At 40.5% G+C, this 19,054-nt stretch overlaps 1 protein-coding gene across 1 annotated transcript in view; it reads right to left on the bottom strand.

The window, feature by feature from the left end:
* The window catches only part of SH3RF3 (SH3 domain containing ring finger 3), a 245,404-nt gene that overhangs the window by 55,102 nt on the left and 171,248 nt on the right, over positions 1-19,054 (bottom strand). The window contains exon 4 of the mRNA XM_015637693.1: positions 7,874-8,242. Coding sequence (XP_015493179.1) covers positions 7,874-8,242 — 369 coding nt within the window. The remainder of the gene's footprint in view (positions 1-7,873; positions 8,243-19,054) is intronic.

Genomic DNA, 19,054 nt, shown 5'->3' on the forward strand with positions numbered 1-19,054 from the left:
GGACTTTTTGCTTTTTCTTCCGTAAACACAACAGCTTCCTTGTGACCACTGAAACACAACTTCACCCCAAATATAACTGACAAACCCAGAGAAATTAAAGGTAACAACTACTCATCTGGGCTGAAACATCTCAAACTCATTCACTTTCTCTTTTCCCATTCCCACTTTTATGGGAGCATAAGAATTACTGGTTTGGACTTCCAGCATAAATTATATTTTTCTTTCCCTTGAAGATTTACTTTAGATTTTCACCAGTACTTTAAGACCACATTTGTGGTTTAATTTGAAAAGACATGGTGCCTGTAGGGATTAGTGAAGTGCCTTGCAGAAGCAAGGGACTCAGTCTTCGATCGGAATAGAAGTCAAAAAGACAGTGATAAAGCTAGGAACAGAGTACAGTGATATTGCAGGTTGCAGTAGCCTTCACTGAAAAGTAATTGTTGCTATCAGATGAATGTTCTTATCATCTAGAAAATCACCAACCAGAATTCTCAGTTTGACTTCAAAGAAAATCCAGTACTCTCACCACAGGGCACTTATCACATTCATTAAGTCTCAGGAAAAATTCTTTTAATGTCTTGAATGCATATTTACAGCTTACTTTATATTTCTCTTTAATATTACTTTAAAATAAGAGAAAAACACCCATTCAACTCACATAAGTTGACATACCATCCTCTGGAAATATCATAAAAACAGGCTAATGGTCTTTAAGATTCCTGTGACTCGTTTCTTTAATTTGCTGACTCCATAAAACAATGACTGTGGCGATCATTCTGAACCTTAATGTTCCTAGAAATAATGTATTAGCACTTAATGCATGATAGTGACACCATGTATTGATGAAAAGTGTTACATGCAAGATCAAGTAGCCTCATCAAATGCTAATTATCAAAGTGGGGGCTGAAATGGACTTATCAGTTCTAGAGGAAGATTTTTTTTTTCCATAATGGTGTGTGTGAAAAACAAACAAATGCGCAGGATAACAGCTGCAGCTGCATAAATAGCTACATAAATACCCAGTTCCTTCCTGCAAAAACTGGAGCTAAATTTATATGATTTACTGAGAGGTTCTTACAACCTGCAAGTATCTGAGGCTGTGGATGAAGGTGAGGCAGAGTATTATGCCAGCTTGTTCTAGGAGGGGGTTGGCCCTGGTTAATTTTGGTTTGTAACAGACCAAAAATTCTGGACCATGTCTTCTCTCGGTAGCTCATAGAGCTATGCAGAGAGCTGGGTAAGTCAAGTAAATTAATTTCCTGAGCTTCCATTTCCCCTATCCTGAAATCTAATGATGCCTGAAAGTTAAAAGAAAAAAAAACCAAAACATTTTTGTCATTTTCTTCTGAAGATTCATCTGGCATTACCATCCATAAAAGCAGTGATTATTCTGGCTCGCAGCTTCTCAGCTCCCCCAAATGAGGACTAATTAAGCATCATGTGATGAGCATCATGAGAATTATATTTTGTTCAGCCTGTTTCTCTCAGACTATTCTCAGGGTATAGCTCTCCACCACAAGGTTTTAAATAAGTTTGTAGTAAATAGTGTCTTGAAATTCTGTGATCAAAGAATACAAAAAATCAGAGACACAGGAAGGCTTCAAGTGAAAGTTTGACCTGTAAAAGATGTTAATTTAATACCACACTCATACTTGTCCTCCTGATAACTACAACAAACTCATTAGGATCCTGTGAAATGCCTCCTGTAGGAAGTCCCCCTCCAGGGAGAAAATAGCGGTAAACAAATAAACAAACCCTCCAAGTGAAAAAAAAGAGGAAAATACACACTTTAGTAATTTCTGCTCAAATGTCATACATGTAAACATAGCATGTGCCAGATGAACAGGATTTTACAGTATGAGGTAAATACCAAGACAGTGTCTCACTTGCTCTTGAGACTTCCAAACCAGTAATTGACTGGCAGGTACTGTAAAGCCTCAAGATTAGCTATGTGCAAAAATTATTTCAGTGGCAAAATGTTTTCAGGTTACTACCCTGAGAAGCATCTGGAAAAAAAATATTGTTTTTCTTTTACAGGCAATGGGATTTCATGCAGAGTTCAACAACCCTTCTAAAGCACAACTTTCTCTTCCTAGCTCCTGTAAAAAATTAGGTTTTGTGTGGTTCTTGAAAAATCTTTCAAAATATATTTGTGACAGGATAAAGAGAAGACATGGTCTCTAACCTGGTGGTTCCCTAAAGACAATTTTGCTTTGACCTGGATTCCTGGTACCTTATGTAATCAGTCCATAGACTGAGTCAGCTCATGCGCTTCATTTGCAACAGTTTTGACAAATAATGTAATATATCCCAATATGCACAGAGTATATTCAGAGACCTATTGGTAGCAAAAAAATAAAAATAAAAAAAAGCAAAAAAAGCAAAAAAACCCCAGCTTTCTGTTTAAGAGGAGTTAACTCCTTCCCACCTAAAACCTGCCCTCCCACCCCAAAAGATACACTTACTTAGAATAGGCAATGTCTGGAATCAATTATAAATAGCTATAAATAGAACTGGAAACGTACAAAGAAAAATAATTAGCTTATGTTAGACCCTAGCAAAAGCTCTTATGCATTTTTCATTACATATTTTGATCTAAATTACAAAAAGACAGATTGGACCAATATTTCTTCTTTTTTTGCCATTTTGACTGGTGCTGCCTCCTGAAATAGTTGCCCTTGGTTTCACCTGTCTTGCTCTTGTATTCAGTCAGTTGTCATTCACAGTCAGCAGCAGAGCAAGTTGGATAAAATTTGGACTCCAAGCCAAAGCTGAAAAATACCTGAATTTGACTTATTTTCTCAGAGCATGTTGTGCACTTCAAAATTCAAGGTTCATTTTTAGTGTCTGGATTTTAGGTATAATCTGTATGCCTCTCATGGTCAGCACATTTAGGTTATCAGCCAAGGCTCAACCAGAGTTCTGCTATTACATTTTCTCAGCTAAAATTCAGCACTTCTAAATAACTGATAAGGACACACTTCCAAATGATTTATATAGCAAGACACCTCAAGGAACATTTTTCATTTCAAATACTGTCACTCTTTGGGATTGGGAGCGTGCAAGACATTGTTCTCAGCTTTTCCTGAACATGTGTCCTCTGGTTAGGAGCTTGTACTAATACTTGCAGATACAAATTGACTTCTTGTGCATGGTGACGAGTTGTTCAAAACACACACTGAAGTTCACAGGGAGGATCCTTTCTCCCTCACTCAGCTGTTACCCTGGTGTGCACAAAGCCATGCTTCATTATTCATGAGATGCTTTTTCTGTCAAAATCCAGGGGATTTGGAGCAGTACTGACCCATGACCTTTTCAACTGGCAGGGACGAATAATTCATAAGGGGTGAAAATGGAAGCAAGACAAGCCATCTGAGGCCTAGGCATGATTACTGTCCAAGGGGACCTTCCCCACTCCCCAAGGAATCTCAGTTACGAACCACTCCTTTGCACCCGCAACCTAATTCAGCTTCAGCTCCATCACAGACCTGCAGCACTACTTACATCTTCAATAAAAATTCCTTTTGCCAGTATGATAGAACATTCTGCATGGTGGACAGACACTATTACCTTTCAGCTGGACATCTTACATTTAATGAGTGATGGTCAGCATGCAGCAGAAAGCATACAAGCAAATTTAGTTGCAGGTAAAATTAGGATTCCAGCATTGCCTCTTTTAAATTAAATGCTTTATATCTGGGCTGTTGTGGAATTCCAGTCACTATTTTATAGCTGGGGTGACTTCAAGTTGATTCGTCTACCTTTCAAGCATCCCAAAGTTTGTAGTCAGTGAAGATGTTTCTAAGACCATCATTCATTTCAAAATACATCTTGGCTTTTGGAAAACAGCTGAGTTGGTTCTGCTTAAAGAACAATGAACACATTATGGAAGGCCAGCAGTCTTCCATTATTAAATTAATGATATGCAGAACTGCTTTCAAAACATGATTTCATAGTCTGGTCTGCATGTCAGTGCACAATATGCAGAAATTTGTGCCCTCCTGGAGGCTTATAATAGTCTAACGACTCATAAAAACAAAAAAACATGTCAGCTCAGCGTGGAAGTCTGGTTTCAATTCACAAGAATTGACAAAAGCCACAAGAATAAAGCACTACACATGAAGTAAGTTCTAAGGGGTGGAATACGTGCTACATTTACTGAAACATGTAAAATTTGCACCTAAATTTTAAGTTCCTGCAATAACTTAGGCAGTAAGCCCTAGGTGTCTCTGTTTCTTCTCATGTCAGCAGACAGAAAGCAGGTGCTCCAGATGCAGGTGCCTCAGGTCTACAGGGAAAACTGATGATTGTTTTGAGGAGGCTGTTTCACTGGGCACCAGCCGGTTGCCTTGAGGTAGGGGACTGGATGCCATTCAAGAACTCCTGTAATTGAATTCTGCTTGTTCAAAGGACAGGCTATAAGACTGTGTTGAACTTTTTCAAAATGTAAAATCCTCCTGCAAGCTAAATGCTAAACCTGATATATTCCAGAGAAATTCATACCTACTAAACTGAAAAAAATTCCTTTATTTCTTTTTATGAAGAGATCTATTAAATAAGCAATGAAAAAGTGCCTGGAAATTTCAAGGATAGGATATAACAACACAAGAAAACAAATTTACATTCTAGTTAAAAAACCCAAAAATTTGCTAGATACTGAAACTGTAAATTTGTTGTTTCCCATTATAAGAAATAAGCTTCAGCTGAATTTGCTGTTGCAAACCAGCAAGGGCATGAGATGGTTACAGAGAGAACCACTCAACGGCTGTGACAATGACATGCAGGACAGAGAGGTTCATCTACAAGTGAGGAAAGAAAAGGTGAGACATTTTACTGCAGCAGAGCTCACTGGTGAGTTTGGCAGCTACATGCACAGCCTTCCTAACCTGCCCATGCTCTCAGCAATGCCCCTGAACACTTATAAAGCAGTAGTAGAATCAGTTTGCAGATTTGTCAAGATGTCAAACCCTAAACAAGACATACAGGGCATTTACCTTAGAAATGGCAAATGCATTTTAGAGCAAAAAATTTGAAGACAAGATTCTCACTGCCCTGAATACCTTGATGTAAGAGCTCACGGGGCCCATTGTTTATGCTACACTGGCTGGCGTTCAGCCTTTTGAATAAAAGTAAAGTGCTGAACTGATATTCTGTCTAAGGCTGAAGCATCATTAATTACTTCAGAGCTATGTCAAGTCTTAGCAAATGGCAGAGAAGAGACTGAATTTCTGACGTTTTAAATTAAAATGTAACCCCTATTATTATGGGATTAATAGTTACATAAGTATAGCTTATGTAATTTTAATGTACATTTGGTAAGAGCTAAATTCTGTATTTTTTGTAGACCTAACTAAGAAGGCTTAAAAAGCAGGTAAATTCATGTTTGTAGCTCTTGTGATTTTATTGCTAATCTTACAAGCATTTTTCTGAAGGCTGCTCCTACAATCAAGAGAACATAGTGAAAACTTCAGCCCCACTTTTTTCCCCCTATAGATCCACATTCATTGCAAAGTTTTCAAAGGAAAAAGTTTAAATCTCTCAAATTAGAAAGCAAGGTTCCCAAAAGCAGAGATATATGTAAATGCCACACTTGGGGTGTCACTTGGGGTGACACTTTTTGACAGAAGGAAGCTTCTTTTCACTAAGGTTGATCTGAGCCACCAAGACTCTTCTTCCCTGCCTGGATTTTGGCCAAGACAGTTTTGACCAACAGTGATAGAGGCATGTGCTCAGCTGCCTTGTCTGCAAACTGGCTCTACACCCTGAGGCAGAACCACTCCCCAAACCTGCTCCCACCATGGGCTTCATTACACCCCAGCCTTAGATGAACTTTTGACCATGGCAATGATTATATGTCTTCCCATCTGCTGCAAAGAACCCAACCAAGCTTCCTGTGGGCTGGATTTTGATAATCATAGCTTGTCACCAGGAACATCAGGCCCTTCTTGTCCTCTATCACTTGTGTGCAAGTAATATTATTTGAGAAATGACTGGGGTTTCACAAACCAGTTGTTCTGTTAAAACAGGGGAGAATAATCAAGGCGCTTTTTGTTTCATGGTATAACTTTTGTGGTTTACTAGTTCAGAATGAGTCTTCAGCATGACTCTAACAAAAAAGGGTGTGTGTTGTGTTTCTCTTGACTAGCACAGGAACAGAAAAGCCACTGTCTAACATGTCTCTATAAAGTCCAAATGTGTCACTCTTGGTGCCAAAAACCTGGGTGCCATTTAATTGACAAGTCTGGGATACTCCCTCATGTGTAGTGCTAGTGCTGCTTGACAGATGTCCCAGTACATCTTGACACTGATGCTGCCTTGTGTGGGGGCTATTATCCTCACCTTCACCCTCCTTCTGGGGGCTGAAAGTCGGGGAAGACCTCACACCGAAGAAACCCTTCCTGGAAAAAGGCATGTGGAAGAAAATGAGTGCTATTACAGTTGGACAAAGCTGTCTCTCTGGCTCCTACATGTGGATGGGCAGTGGAGGGAGATGAGCAGCTGAGGCAGAAGCAGAGAGTATTGCTTCACTGTGGCAGTGTCCTCTCAGTACAGTTTTGGCTGTTTGTGGTGTGCATGCAGGCACCCTGCCTCCCTCAGTGTTCCTTCAAAGCTGTGCTGCAGGGGCCTGGGGCTCATGTCATGGGTCACAGCAGGGCACAGCTATCAGGAGTGACCCCATGGTCTGGTGCACCACACTGGCCTCACAGGGGAGACCCACCAGCACTAGAGATGGACATAAACAGGCATTTCTGCCCAAAGCAGCTCCTACAGTTTGCTGCTTGTCCCTCTCCTAGCCATCTACAGGCATACCAGCATGGACAGTGGCTGTGACATGGATTGCTTCCTACTATGGGCCACCACAGGGCTGGCAAGTGACCCATGTTTGTCCCTGCATGAGGACATGGATGTCCAGGGAGAAGAAAAGGGCAAGGATGGCTTTTTTCAGTAGAGACATGATGTGTGGGAAGACCCTGTCATGCTGAGGTTATCTTGGCACTAGAAGCAGCACACACTATGAGAAACTATAAACCACCTGTGGGGGCTAATCTGTACACACACTGTGTAGATGACTGGGCAGGAAGACTGAGGCAGAGGAGCTTTGGGACTGTGACTCTCCTCCCTTCTCTTCTACACCTTCAAGCTGCAAGTCACCAGTTGGATTTCCTTATCCATAGTAACACTAGGGAATTGCAATGGGTTTCAGTGCACTCCTGGTGAGTTTGGATCCTGTTTCTGCCAGGACCCCAGAAGCAGCCTCTTGGAAGCTCCTTTTGGGACCTCTGGGGATGTCTGGGAGGACGCTCTTCTGCATCCTCCTTTGAGAGAGGGAAGGATGGAGAGGCTGCACTCTCAGCATGTGTGATGGTTTAAAAACCCCTTGGGTTTTTCTGAACAGCAGTTACTTGCTGGGTACAACACTTGTCAAAGTACAGCACATTTGCTCATCCTCCAGTGATCTGTACAGAAATAATTATTCCAAAAATCTTTTTTTATCTCCAGCGTGTGAATTTCATACTGACATTGCTACCCTGCAGAGTAACAGATATGTTCAGGGTAATGGGATCACTCAAAATTACTCCTTTCTACAACAGAACCTGGTGCAACAGTTGCATTACTTCTACCAAATTGTAGGATTGCTTTTTGTTTTTTAAAGTGTTGCACTATTGTGAATCCAATTTGGCCTTATCCTCTGGCTTCTCATGACTGCCCACTGATTAATGCAAGGATAGGAATGGCACATGCCAAGTACTGCCACACCAGGATGACAACACCATGTGATAGGTTCAAGTGAGGGTGAGCCATTTTGGAAGAGGTGACACAAGGGTATGCCACCTGCTAAGGATGGCCAAATCCCACCTGCACCCCACCTTACCTGGGCCGGGGCACTGGAGGAGAGGTGGGTCAGGTCCCCAATCCTGGCAGCTGCCCGTGGGTCGCTGGAGCTGATAAGGACAGGAGCACTGATCTCCATGGAGTGCCGGTTGCTGGCAGCCTGGGAGGACTTGTGTGTCATGCTGAGGGCCGTGAAGGAGTGGCGTTTCTTGGCGTTCTTCTTGCCTTCCACCTGCCGCTGGGCCGCTCCGGCAGCCCCCGCGCCGGCCAGCGTGGAGCACGGTGCCAGACCCACCGCCGCTGCCGCTGCCACTGCCACCGTCTCTGTCGCCAGCGGCACGTCACAGCCCGAGGCGGCAGCCGAGCATGTCTTGTCCATCTCCATGAGCTGCTTGGCAGATTCATTCAGCTGTGTGGGGATGAAAAGAGAAAGATAAAAAAGGAGTTGTAGAGAGTGATAAGGTTCCCTCCAGTGCAGGAAAGGAGGCTCAGGGGGACTTTATCTTTCTCTACAAACACCTGAAAGGAGGTTGTAGCATGGTGAGGGTTGGCCTCTTTCCCCAGGTAACAACTGACAGGACAAGAGGAAATGGCCTCGTTTTGTGCCAGGGGCGGTTTAGAATAGGATATCAGGAAAAATTTCTTCATTGAAAGGGCTGGCAAGCACTGCAACAGGCTGCCCAGGAAAGTGGTAGAATCACTGTCCCTGAAGGTATTTCAAAGACTTAAAAGACATGACACTTCAAAACCATGGTTTAGGGGTAGGCTTGGCAGTGCTGAATTAACAGTTAGACTGGATGGCCTTAGAGGTCTTTTCCAACCTAAATGATTCTATGAGTCTATTAATTTATTTGATTCATGGGGCCAGGTGAATTATATCCATCCAGTTGTTAATGCCAGAAAGATCAAAAGAGGCAAAGTAAGCATCCAGAAGAGTTAAGCTAGAATCAGGCACCATAAATTTGTCCACATCAAGCTACACCATTTAAAAAAATGCCATTCCCCAAAACAGCTTGTCCCAGGCTGCTGAGTCAGAGCCCAGGGAAGGAGGCAGGAGCCTCTTGATCAAGGTTTGCTATTCACAGTTCCATCACAAGCCTGTGCTTGGTGTTTGCTACGCATCATTTTGGTCAAGAGAACAGCTACTAAATCTTCCCAGTTTCATCTCCCTGCCTCCCACCTAACATAGGTTATCCAAATGCAGATGCAAACTGATGGCATTTTCCCTAACTGTATCACCTAACTTTGGAAGAGCTTGGTGGCCACTAGAAGACTTACTCAGGTTCAGCTTGAAAAAAGGGTCTCATCAGTTCTCTTGAAGGGTTTAACACTTGACCTACAGCTCACAAACACTGCACTAGGAGGCTCAGGACAGCCTTCAGCCCACTGTTCCTCATCCAATCCACACTCACAGATGACCTTGTGTCTATGCAGGCCAGAGGCATGTCATCTCCTTCACTGTCACTGAAGTCTCGTACCTCCCATCCTTCATATCTCATCCAGGGAAGCTACACTGTACACGCCTGGAGAGATTTTAGGTGCACAGGGGTGCTACCGTCACTAATGACACAAGAAGTGCACTCTGAAGTCAGCAGTGCTTTCTGCACAGCACTCATTGCCAATACATCTTCCCTCAAGGGATGTTAACAGCTGATGGAAAATGCCACGTTTTGCCAACAGACCTTTATATTAAACTAGGATGCACCACAATATGTTTGCATTTAATGAATAAAAACAACATATGAAAAAGGGAGCCACAGCTAATGCACACATGCTTTTGCATTCACTGCTATTCTGAGACCCACATAAACCAAAGGTGTATGTAATACTATTCTGAACCAAAACTAGGCCATTTTTTTTCTATAACTACTTTTATGAATTATGGCAGCATCCAAAAAACAGTTGAGGACAAGGTCTTCCAAGGCTTTAAATGAAAAAAAAAAAAAAAAAAAAAAAAAAAAAAAAAAAAAAAAGAATTTCTGCTCCAAGCCAATTTTGAAGCCTAACACAAGTGAAAATAAAAGGGAAAAAGAGAGGGAAGGGAAAGATGACAGAAGAAATGTGCAGTTAAACAAATATGTAATTGCATATCTTTTATAACTCCCAACCACTGTTACCACACTGTAAATAAAAGAATAGGTGTTGCTAGCCTTAGGCCAGTCATCCTGAGTTTGAAAGCGCTTCTGACTCCACGAGGACTCATTCAGTGTAACAGGCAAAAACCACAATAACACCTAGAAAGTAAACCTCAACTTGCAGGATCCTTCTTTCTGTGACAGCTTCCACTAAGTCAACCAAGAGCCTCCAATTAATGATGCTCCACTACTTTCATGGCTGCTGGGAGTCCTGCAACCATTCAATTAACAAGTCATTTTCCCAGCTGCACTCTCCAACTTGAGACCACGCTTACAGCCAGCATAGTGCACTGCACCTGCCAATTTTCGCCGATAACAGCTGATCCTATTTCAGATTCTTCAGAAATGTCCATTATTTCCCACTTCATCATGCTCTAAATTGGTACAACCTAATATTTGCCAGCAGGCTCCAAGTTGCAAGGAAACCAGATGGCTCCCCTCCCTTAAGTAGGTGCTACAGCTCCGCTTACCCCATTGATGAAGATAGTCTAGCTGAATTACTTGAAATATTAAGGAGAAAAGGATAAAGCTATCAAATATGCATGACTCTTTGACAGCAGAGTGAGGAAATTTTTGCTAATCAACAGTAAGAGGAAAAAGAATATATTTTAACTCTTTGAGATAGGAAAAAGCAGAGTTTTAAAAAAAAGAATTTAAAACTTCTTTTTTTACAACGTGTTACATGTGTACAATAAAGTGCTCCAGCTCTTGATATCAACCTCTGAATCTCTTGTAAGAATTAGATTATAAATTCCACTGTCTGGAATCCAATTTAACACTGAATCTGTTCTTTTTAAAACAACAAAATCCCTTACTTTTTTTGTTCAAAGCAGCATCTAGTTGAAATGTCAATAACAGAGCAAGCATCTAAACATGAAGTGATAAAAAATATAAACAAAAGTAAATCTCAGTATTGGTAGAAGATTAAAGACAGAAAGAAAACTCCTCCCCAAACAGTCAAGCTAATGTACTTCTGAGAATGTCAGAGGCTTCCTGAAACACTGGGAAAAAATTATTTTGGTCTGCCAAGATAAAAAATGCTTTATAGCTTTATGACTTTATTTTTGTAGAGGACTGTTTTTAAACAGCTTTGCCCACAAATGCTGGAAAGTACTTCCCAAATAGGCTATGAATACCAGAGAAAAGTCTGCTTACTACTTTGTAAAAGCAAACAGTTCTTCCTCTTCACAAAAAACTTCTAGAAACCTTTTTAAACATAAACATGATTGCAATTTTCTTATTTTGACCTCTGAATATGTAAACAAACATTGCTTTCTGGTGTCTGTCATCTGATCTTCAGGCATATTTGCTTCCAGATGAGAAACTTAATGGAAAGTTCTGACCCACAGTCAGTGTCAGGAATTTGACATTTCTGGAAGCCTGTAGCTCTTATGACAATCTCTAATACCAGAACACAACTTTCTCACTCAGTTTTGATCCCTTCTCTAGAAAGATCCTATATTCGAATTTCTGGTCCCGCTAAGCCCAAAGTGGCTTGAGACTTATGCCCTTGAGACTACAGCGGGACTGATTTTACCCCAAATCCATTCTTTATAGAGGGGATGTCCTAGAAAACTTGACATAGGATTTAGAGGGATAAAGCTTGGATTTGAGTGCCAAACCAGTCAAACATTCCCAGAAGCCCTGCAATCCTGTCTAGAAATGCAAAATCTTGCAACAGCAAGCCTTATATTATCTGAGGGACTTTATCATGCAGGAGATGTGATGAGACAGTGCAGTAAAACTTTTCACAGGGTCTCAGTAATTACTGGCTCTGAGTCCTGCATGCTGAGATAAGGATGCACCAGTCTCACTTCATGGAGTTACTGTGCCTATTTCTCAGGAAGACCTTCCCCAGCTGTGAGTAGTCGTACCAGAGACAGCTCCAGCTCATCTGGTTTTGGGAGTGAAGAAGGGTGGGAGTGGATACCTCTGTGCACAGAGCCTTGTTCACTGCCAAACAACCTTTTCCTACAATGGGAGCAGTAAACAAGTGCTGTTCATTAAAAATTTGGTGGCCTTGGTCAGGAAGCCATACCCTCCACCCTGCCACAATGCAAGCTGTCATGACTTTAGCATCCAGGCAGAGAGCCCATGTGATATGAACTAAGGGAGAGGTTTTTTCCTTCTTCTGGCTTTTAGATATGACTGTCTTAGATACTTGTGACTTTACCACATAGGTGACAAATATTAAGCTATATCACTCAGGACTTCTCCACTGCCAAAATTATTTTTTATTAGTCTCCACATAAATCTGTCTCTTTTTTTCTGCAGAATTTATTATGGTGAGTTTCTCTCAGTCTCCCAGTTGCATGGGCTTGCACACACAGATATGCATGCACACTTCTAATTTCTAATACATGTTGTTTTAAAAGGGACCACTTGTAAATGATTTCAACATATTTCTCTTTAAAAGGATGAGCAGATACAGGAGAGAAACTGTCATCTATACTGATGGCCCCATGTGGGATCAAATATGTTCTTTATATCCCAATATAACTTAATGAACTACAGTTTCAATAGGCAACATTATGCACCTATTTACATAACGCAGATGGAATGAAGAGTAAGGAAAATCTACTTCTTGTCCAGTGTGGGTGACAATTAACTCTAGGTTTAGTTCAAATAGAAAATTATTACTTTGGAATTTATTTTTTTTATTATTACGGAACAAGAAAGAAACATGGGAAATTTAGATCAGATTTAAATAATTAATCCTTACTACATCTCCCTTGACAAATATGCCAGTGCATTTACTAATCCATGTAAGTGGCAAAAATTTTCTATCCCAGGTTAGACTTCCAAGGGACACTTTGATACACTGTGGTCACAACAGCAGCTCCTGGGTTGTGGCGTTTCACTGATAGTGCTGTCTTCTGTAAGAAGGACAATTTTGTTATTGAATACTCTTACTTTCTAGTCATTGAATCCCTGGGTAAGGGAGTAATTTTTGACTGACATATGCCCTACCAAAAAGAGGACTTCACTGTGTGGCTTACAAATACACTTCAGCACGCACTTGATACTGTGCAGACCAAAGTGTTACTAATGTATGACTAAAATGTCATTCTTTTCTAAATAAGAAAAGATTGCTTAAATTCTCAGTTTTACACGTGATTCAGTATTTTGATAAATTGGAGCCAATTTGGACCAAAAAGTACACTTTATTAAGACTTCCATTTGCTATAAAATCTTTTTTTCTGTCTGTATGGAAACTATTAGCTAAAGAACAGTGCTGCTCAAATACAGGTATAAGATCAGAACATATAGAAAAGAAATACAGGTATAAGACTCAAACCTGTTTTAAAAGAAAAAAGTTACAAATCCCCTCAAATCTCTACACACCTAATACAAAAGAACAAATTGGAAAGAAAAAATATCATTCTCAAGTTTTTAGAAAGGAACCACTGAGCAGAGCAGAAAACAAAATTAAAATTATTAATAAAACATCTTCACAGTGTCCCCCTGAAAGACTGAAAATATTTTCACCTAAGGACTGCTGATTTTTATACTTTACAGTTCATAAATATTGAGAAGATCATGTACATCCCTACTTTATGCCTTGAGGAGACTTTGGCAACTTGCAGCTCCATATCCGATTTTGTGATTAAAATAAACAGTCTGAATTTATTACTGCATTTTCACTTCAAAGTAGGTACTTTCAGGAAATATTAAGTTCATATGCCCTCATTAAACTAGTTTGCTAGTATTATAATTTATGTTCTGAAGCACAGTGAGATTATTAAGTAACTAAGGGCATAACTATACAAGATTCTTCTGTCTCTGCTGGGTTCCTGAGAGGACTGTGTCTGTAAAAGCATTTTCAGACCCAAAAAGTAGTCTTTCAGAAAGCTAAAACAGCTTTTCCGTACTATTATCCCTACCAATAAATGCAGGATTACAATCTTTCTTCTGCTGTAGCCAAATAACAAAACAGCCTTTGATTCAAATGGACATTAGGAGGAAGTACATTATACTTTCTTTACCTAATATTTTACATGTTCTTTGGTAAGTTAGTGCAGAGGACACACAGCAATTCCAAGAGTTTACCAGTGGGATATTAGCAGACAAATTTGTGCTAAAGGTTCTTCAACCAAGTCATATTGAATGTATCTATAATTTTAATTTTTTACATGTTTTGGTAATTCAGATTAAACAGTGTCTAGAGAAAGCCTCCAAAGTACTCCATGGACAATTTAAATTCATTTGGCAAAACCTACAAAATCTTGCCTCAATTATTCATTTAGATGACATTTTATAAAGAGTAATTAGTAAGGCACAGTTAAAGAGAAAATACTATAGCTAAACCAAAACATTATTTAATGGTTTTGTATTAATCTCTAACAATCCACTATTGCATTTTCTAATTTATTGCCAGGGAGGAACAAGAAAATGTGGAACAGACTTTCTGCAAGTGGTTTATCCATCATGGAAGATAGATTTCTGAAACCCACACAGTGATTGAGAGCAGAGTTATTCCATGCACCCAGAAAATATAAGAAGCGCAGTACATGCGCTTGCTTGAGCAGATTCAGACAAAATGATAGCTGCAGAAATACTTTCCTGTGACACATCTTAAACTTCAAGTGTTCTGTTCCTCCACTCATAGGTTAAGGCATATGTCTCATTCTCTTTTCCAAAAGCCTGCTAGATATTGTCAGCATGTTCTCAAGGAATGAAGTTCCTAAAACCCTACAGCAGATAGCCTTCCTAACCAGGGTCATCCACATACACAACAATGTATAGTCAGGAAAAAGCAAGCCAATAATTTTTGTCTACAACATGGGTCTTTGAAAGGCAGCAGTACTTAGCAATCTATTTGCCTGTAACACAAGATCTTTCTAATTTAGCAGCGATGTCACTTCTAACGCACTGAGGGGCTGAAGGAATGTAGCATATTAGAACAGCATGTGCTTGGAAGAGCGTGTCATCATGATCTTGCAGAATCAAAATAAATGATGCATGCAGCAGAAGTAAACACTAAGCCCTGGGTGGTGAACTGGGAATTTTTTTTCTTTCTCCTTAGTTTTAAGAAGGAAAATGGTTTGCAGTGCTGGAGAACAAGTTTGGTGTATCCCAGAGAAATGTGTAGTTTGCTGCAAAGTCTGTTCAGGAGTTAAGCACGGCAACAAACCTTATGGAAACTAATGTCTAAAGAACTGAGAAGAAAGAAAATAAAACTAAATGCAACATCATTAAAAATAGATGAACTCACCAAAAAGAAGTATGATTTCTAGATCCCCCTCCACTTCCTGAAACAATGCTAGCTATTTAGCCTTCAGCTCCAAGTATGAGGACTCTCTTGCTCTCATCTGTCATCTCTGAATCTCTGATCTGCTCTGTGCCTTCGATATGCCTAAGGATTTCCTTTTTCTTTCTATCTGTCCCCTATGGACACCCTTTTCCATAATGAGACACTCATGACTACACCAAAGCTCCTTTGAAAGCAAAAAATATAACCAAACACAGCTTTACTCAACATCAGAAAGAGTGGGAGAATACAGCCTATTTTTACTTATAAATTATTCAGAAAGCTAAGTAAAAAGTGCAGTCATGAATTCATGGGCTTGATCCTAATTCCTTTGAAGTCAGTGGCAAAACTCCAGCTGCCTTCAACAGTGGAAGGACTGGTGCCCATCTGGCACCAATTTCAGTACCAGAAGAGTCCCTGTTGAAGCTTGTGTAGATTTTACTGACAAACTATTTTTTCATCAAGAAATGAAACTCATTGGAACTTAAGTACTTCCCAGGAACTTGCTTGTTTTGACAAGATGTCCATCAGGAAACTGTTTCACAGATGATGCTTCTCAGCTAAGACAAGAAATTACCAAAGCCAAGATGGTTTAGGAGTTCAACAGGGTACTTGGACTCCTGGCTGAAAGTCCCTGTGTGGGGAATGGCCATGGGAGACCTTAAACAACACTAACTTTCCGAATAGAAAGCCACCAGCTTTCTGGCTATGCTGAGTATCCTTCACTCTTGTTCTTGTATATTGGAAAATCTTTGTGACTCCCCTCCTGAGTCCAGGTGTCCACCTGCACCATGAGGGAAGAGGTTGGTGCTAGCAGAAGTGTGAGTAGTCTTACGCTGGGCAGCAACCTTGGCTGGGGACCTGGCTGAATCAGGAGGCTTTCAGAAGCAGTTCTGATCATGTCCTCATGCCTCATCAAAACCTGGCAGCTGTATGAGCCCTGTATCATTACAGCCAGTTAGTGCAAGGATGGGAGCCCTCTGAAGCAACCTTGTGCTGCATCTAGAAAGCCCTTCACTTGTGAAAACTTTCACTAGTAGCCAACTGTACCTAAAACTTCAGCACAGGCTAGGAAGGATTGTTCAGATCCTGGAGCAGAGCTGTAAGGATCACATGTAAACTCTATGCAATATCTTTAGAAAGAGACAAGTTTTGTGTTTTCAGAGTTTGCAGGCAACTTTCTTCCTCCTTCCTTCCTTAATGTTTCACAAGGTTCCTGGTGCTATTGCTTCCTCAAGTGATCAACAATACCCTTAAAATTATGAATTAACTGAAAATTAACAGGTTCAATACCATCAGCTAAGGGAGTTAAGTATCACAAACTAAGGGCAGAGGATGTCTTCAGAGTTAATGCATACACCAGGCCTGGGAGTCTTGAAGCAAATGGCTTCCAAATTATATTGTGTGACCCCAAGTAATTATAAATGAGATTGTGAACGAGGAACATCATGCTTATGTTGTTGCAGAGAACCTTCTCTTCCTGATAGCTGCACTGTGCACACATGCTACCAGACATGACTTTGTGCCCTTTTGCTCATACTCTCATATTTGTTCCTGGAAATAGTTCTTGAAAATGCTGGTTTTGGAATTATCAGGGTTGTGTGAAAGAATCAACAATACATCATTTTTTTTAAGGAAAACACTTGCTTCCAGCCTAATGAGACAAAACATAAAGGATGAATGAAAAAAAAACAACATGTATTTGCTGAAGTCCTTTATAAATTTGGTAAGAAAAGTGTTCTGGTGGGTAATGAGAAGACCTACACCATCACCTCACACCATCAATGTTACCTGCAGAAAGCATGAAGTTGGATAAATCTTTGGAGGTCTTGGAGGCTCTTGAATTGCAACACAAGGAGCACATGGCAAAGCCAAAGTAATTTTTCAAGTAATGCAAGGCTTTGCCTACACTGAGCAAGCAAGGAGTCTTTGTTGCAGAGATTTACAACTTTGCATAGAATAAGAAATCTTGTGCAATCAGGGAAAATTAAGTTTTATGCCCTGCAACTGAAGATTACCTGTGGGGGATCACATACAAATAAATGCACTGTACTCTCTATCTCTGGTAAAGCAGAAATGAAGAATGAAAGCAAATGCCAAGAAAATGTTTTGGTTCAATTGATTGTAAAAGGAGCCAAGGTATATACAATTCAAGCAGATATTAGTACTAAAAGTTTGTGATAAACAGCCTTTGCTCTGTGTGTACTATATTTAGAGACATTTTTTACTACATAGGCTTCTGGCTTCTGCTTCTCAAATACAAGACAGAAAAGGACTGCTCGATGTGGTACAGGGCATTTACAGTAGTGTGACATCCCATGGGGCTATATAGTTAGATTCTGTGTGCATGGAGCTTCTGCTACAGCTGGCTATAAAGCAAGGTTGCTGGTTGTGGTGGAGGGTTCCTGCATCAGCTCCAGGGTCACACTGCATGTTTCTCTGGAAGCAGCCAACACAAATGGATGTCAGCTGTCTGTCACAAAACTGCTGTGTCTTTGGAGAGATGGATCCAGTCTTTAGGTTTACTATTTGCCAGTTGGGGTGAAAGTATGAGTCAGGACATACTGTGCTGCTGTTTCACCAAACCATCAGATGACTCCCTGGAGGAAGAGTTCTGAGATGTTTCTCTGAAATGGGAGATGAACTGTGTGTGTTTGAAATGGGCAAATGTACCAGGATACATGATTTGTTTGTGTGACAGGAGGACTGGTCTTCTTAACTATGCAAACAGATGAAAAAAGCAATTGTGCTGAGAGAAACATGGCTTGACAGCTCGAGTTTGTGTCTCCTGTGGTTATTACAGAGCAAACTCTACTTTGAATTGCCTGCACATTTAAAGCATCTTCTTCCCACACAGATGTGCTGACGCCTGGTACAGCAGCATGGCTCTTTTTCCTCAGTGGGAGCATTAATTTGCATCTTTTTTTGCTCCATGCAGTGACCAGTTATTTTAAAACAATTTTTACATAACCCTGTCTTACCTTGGAGACCTCTATACTTCTGTCATACTGCTAAAAGGCAGACAATGGATTGGGATGGCATTATGGGGCTTGGGCTGTGGCTATTTCACACTGCATAACAGACACCATTTTTTTTGGAACTTTAACCAGTAACTGGAAGCCAGTCTGCAAGATATGAAAATAAGTTTTCTGTTCTATACAATGATGAAATTGGGTTCACAACCCTCCCCCCTCACCTTGTGGAAGAAAAATCTGACAAGGGTGAACTGTGATAAATTCCCTAAATTCTGAAATTCTGCAAATTCTTGACTGAAAATGGCAGCACTCAGCGTCACACTCATGGCATGAATCACTGCCCCTCACCTCAAAGAACCATTTATAGACCTCTTTGGAGAATCCAAGATGTTAAAATATGATTGGGGGCAAGGTTGAGTTCAGAGTGAGAGGTCTCTTCATTGACTTGCAACAGCTGCAGTCAAAAGTACATTGAACCCCCTGGCTATCAAACTAAAAATATTACTTGTTCTTAATTAAACTTTTTGAGTTTAATTTCTGGTTTAGGGTAGAGGACACATACCCAGTGCAGTGAATCAGCTAGTGCCCTTGCCTCTTGTACACTCATCTGGAACTGGATCAATGTTCTGGTTTCTGTCCAAGCCTGCACTGCCACAGGTGTCACTGCTAGATAAGAGGTGTGCCATTTCTTCAGCCCCAATGAGCTTGGAGCATATAGTTTAGGATGCTCAAGCACATGTGTCACATTACTGCAATAAAGTGTGATGATTGCCAGCATTAGTCATTTTTATGACATCCATATGCAAATGCTGTTTATTCTAGTATGCTACAAGTGGAAGGAATTTGGAAAACCACTGCTC

This window comes from Parus major, chromosome 1 (assembly GCF_001522545.3).
Source record: "Parus major isolate Abel chromosome 1, Parus_major1.1, whole genome shotgun sequence".
Lineage (NCBI taxonomy): Eukaryota > Metazoa > Chordata > Aves > Passeriformes > Paridae > Parus > Parus major.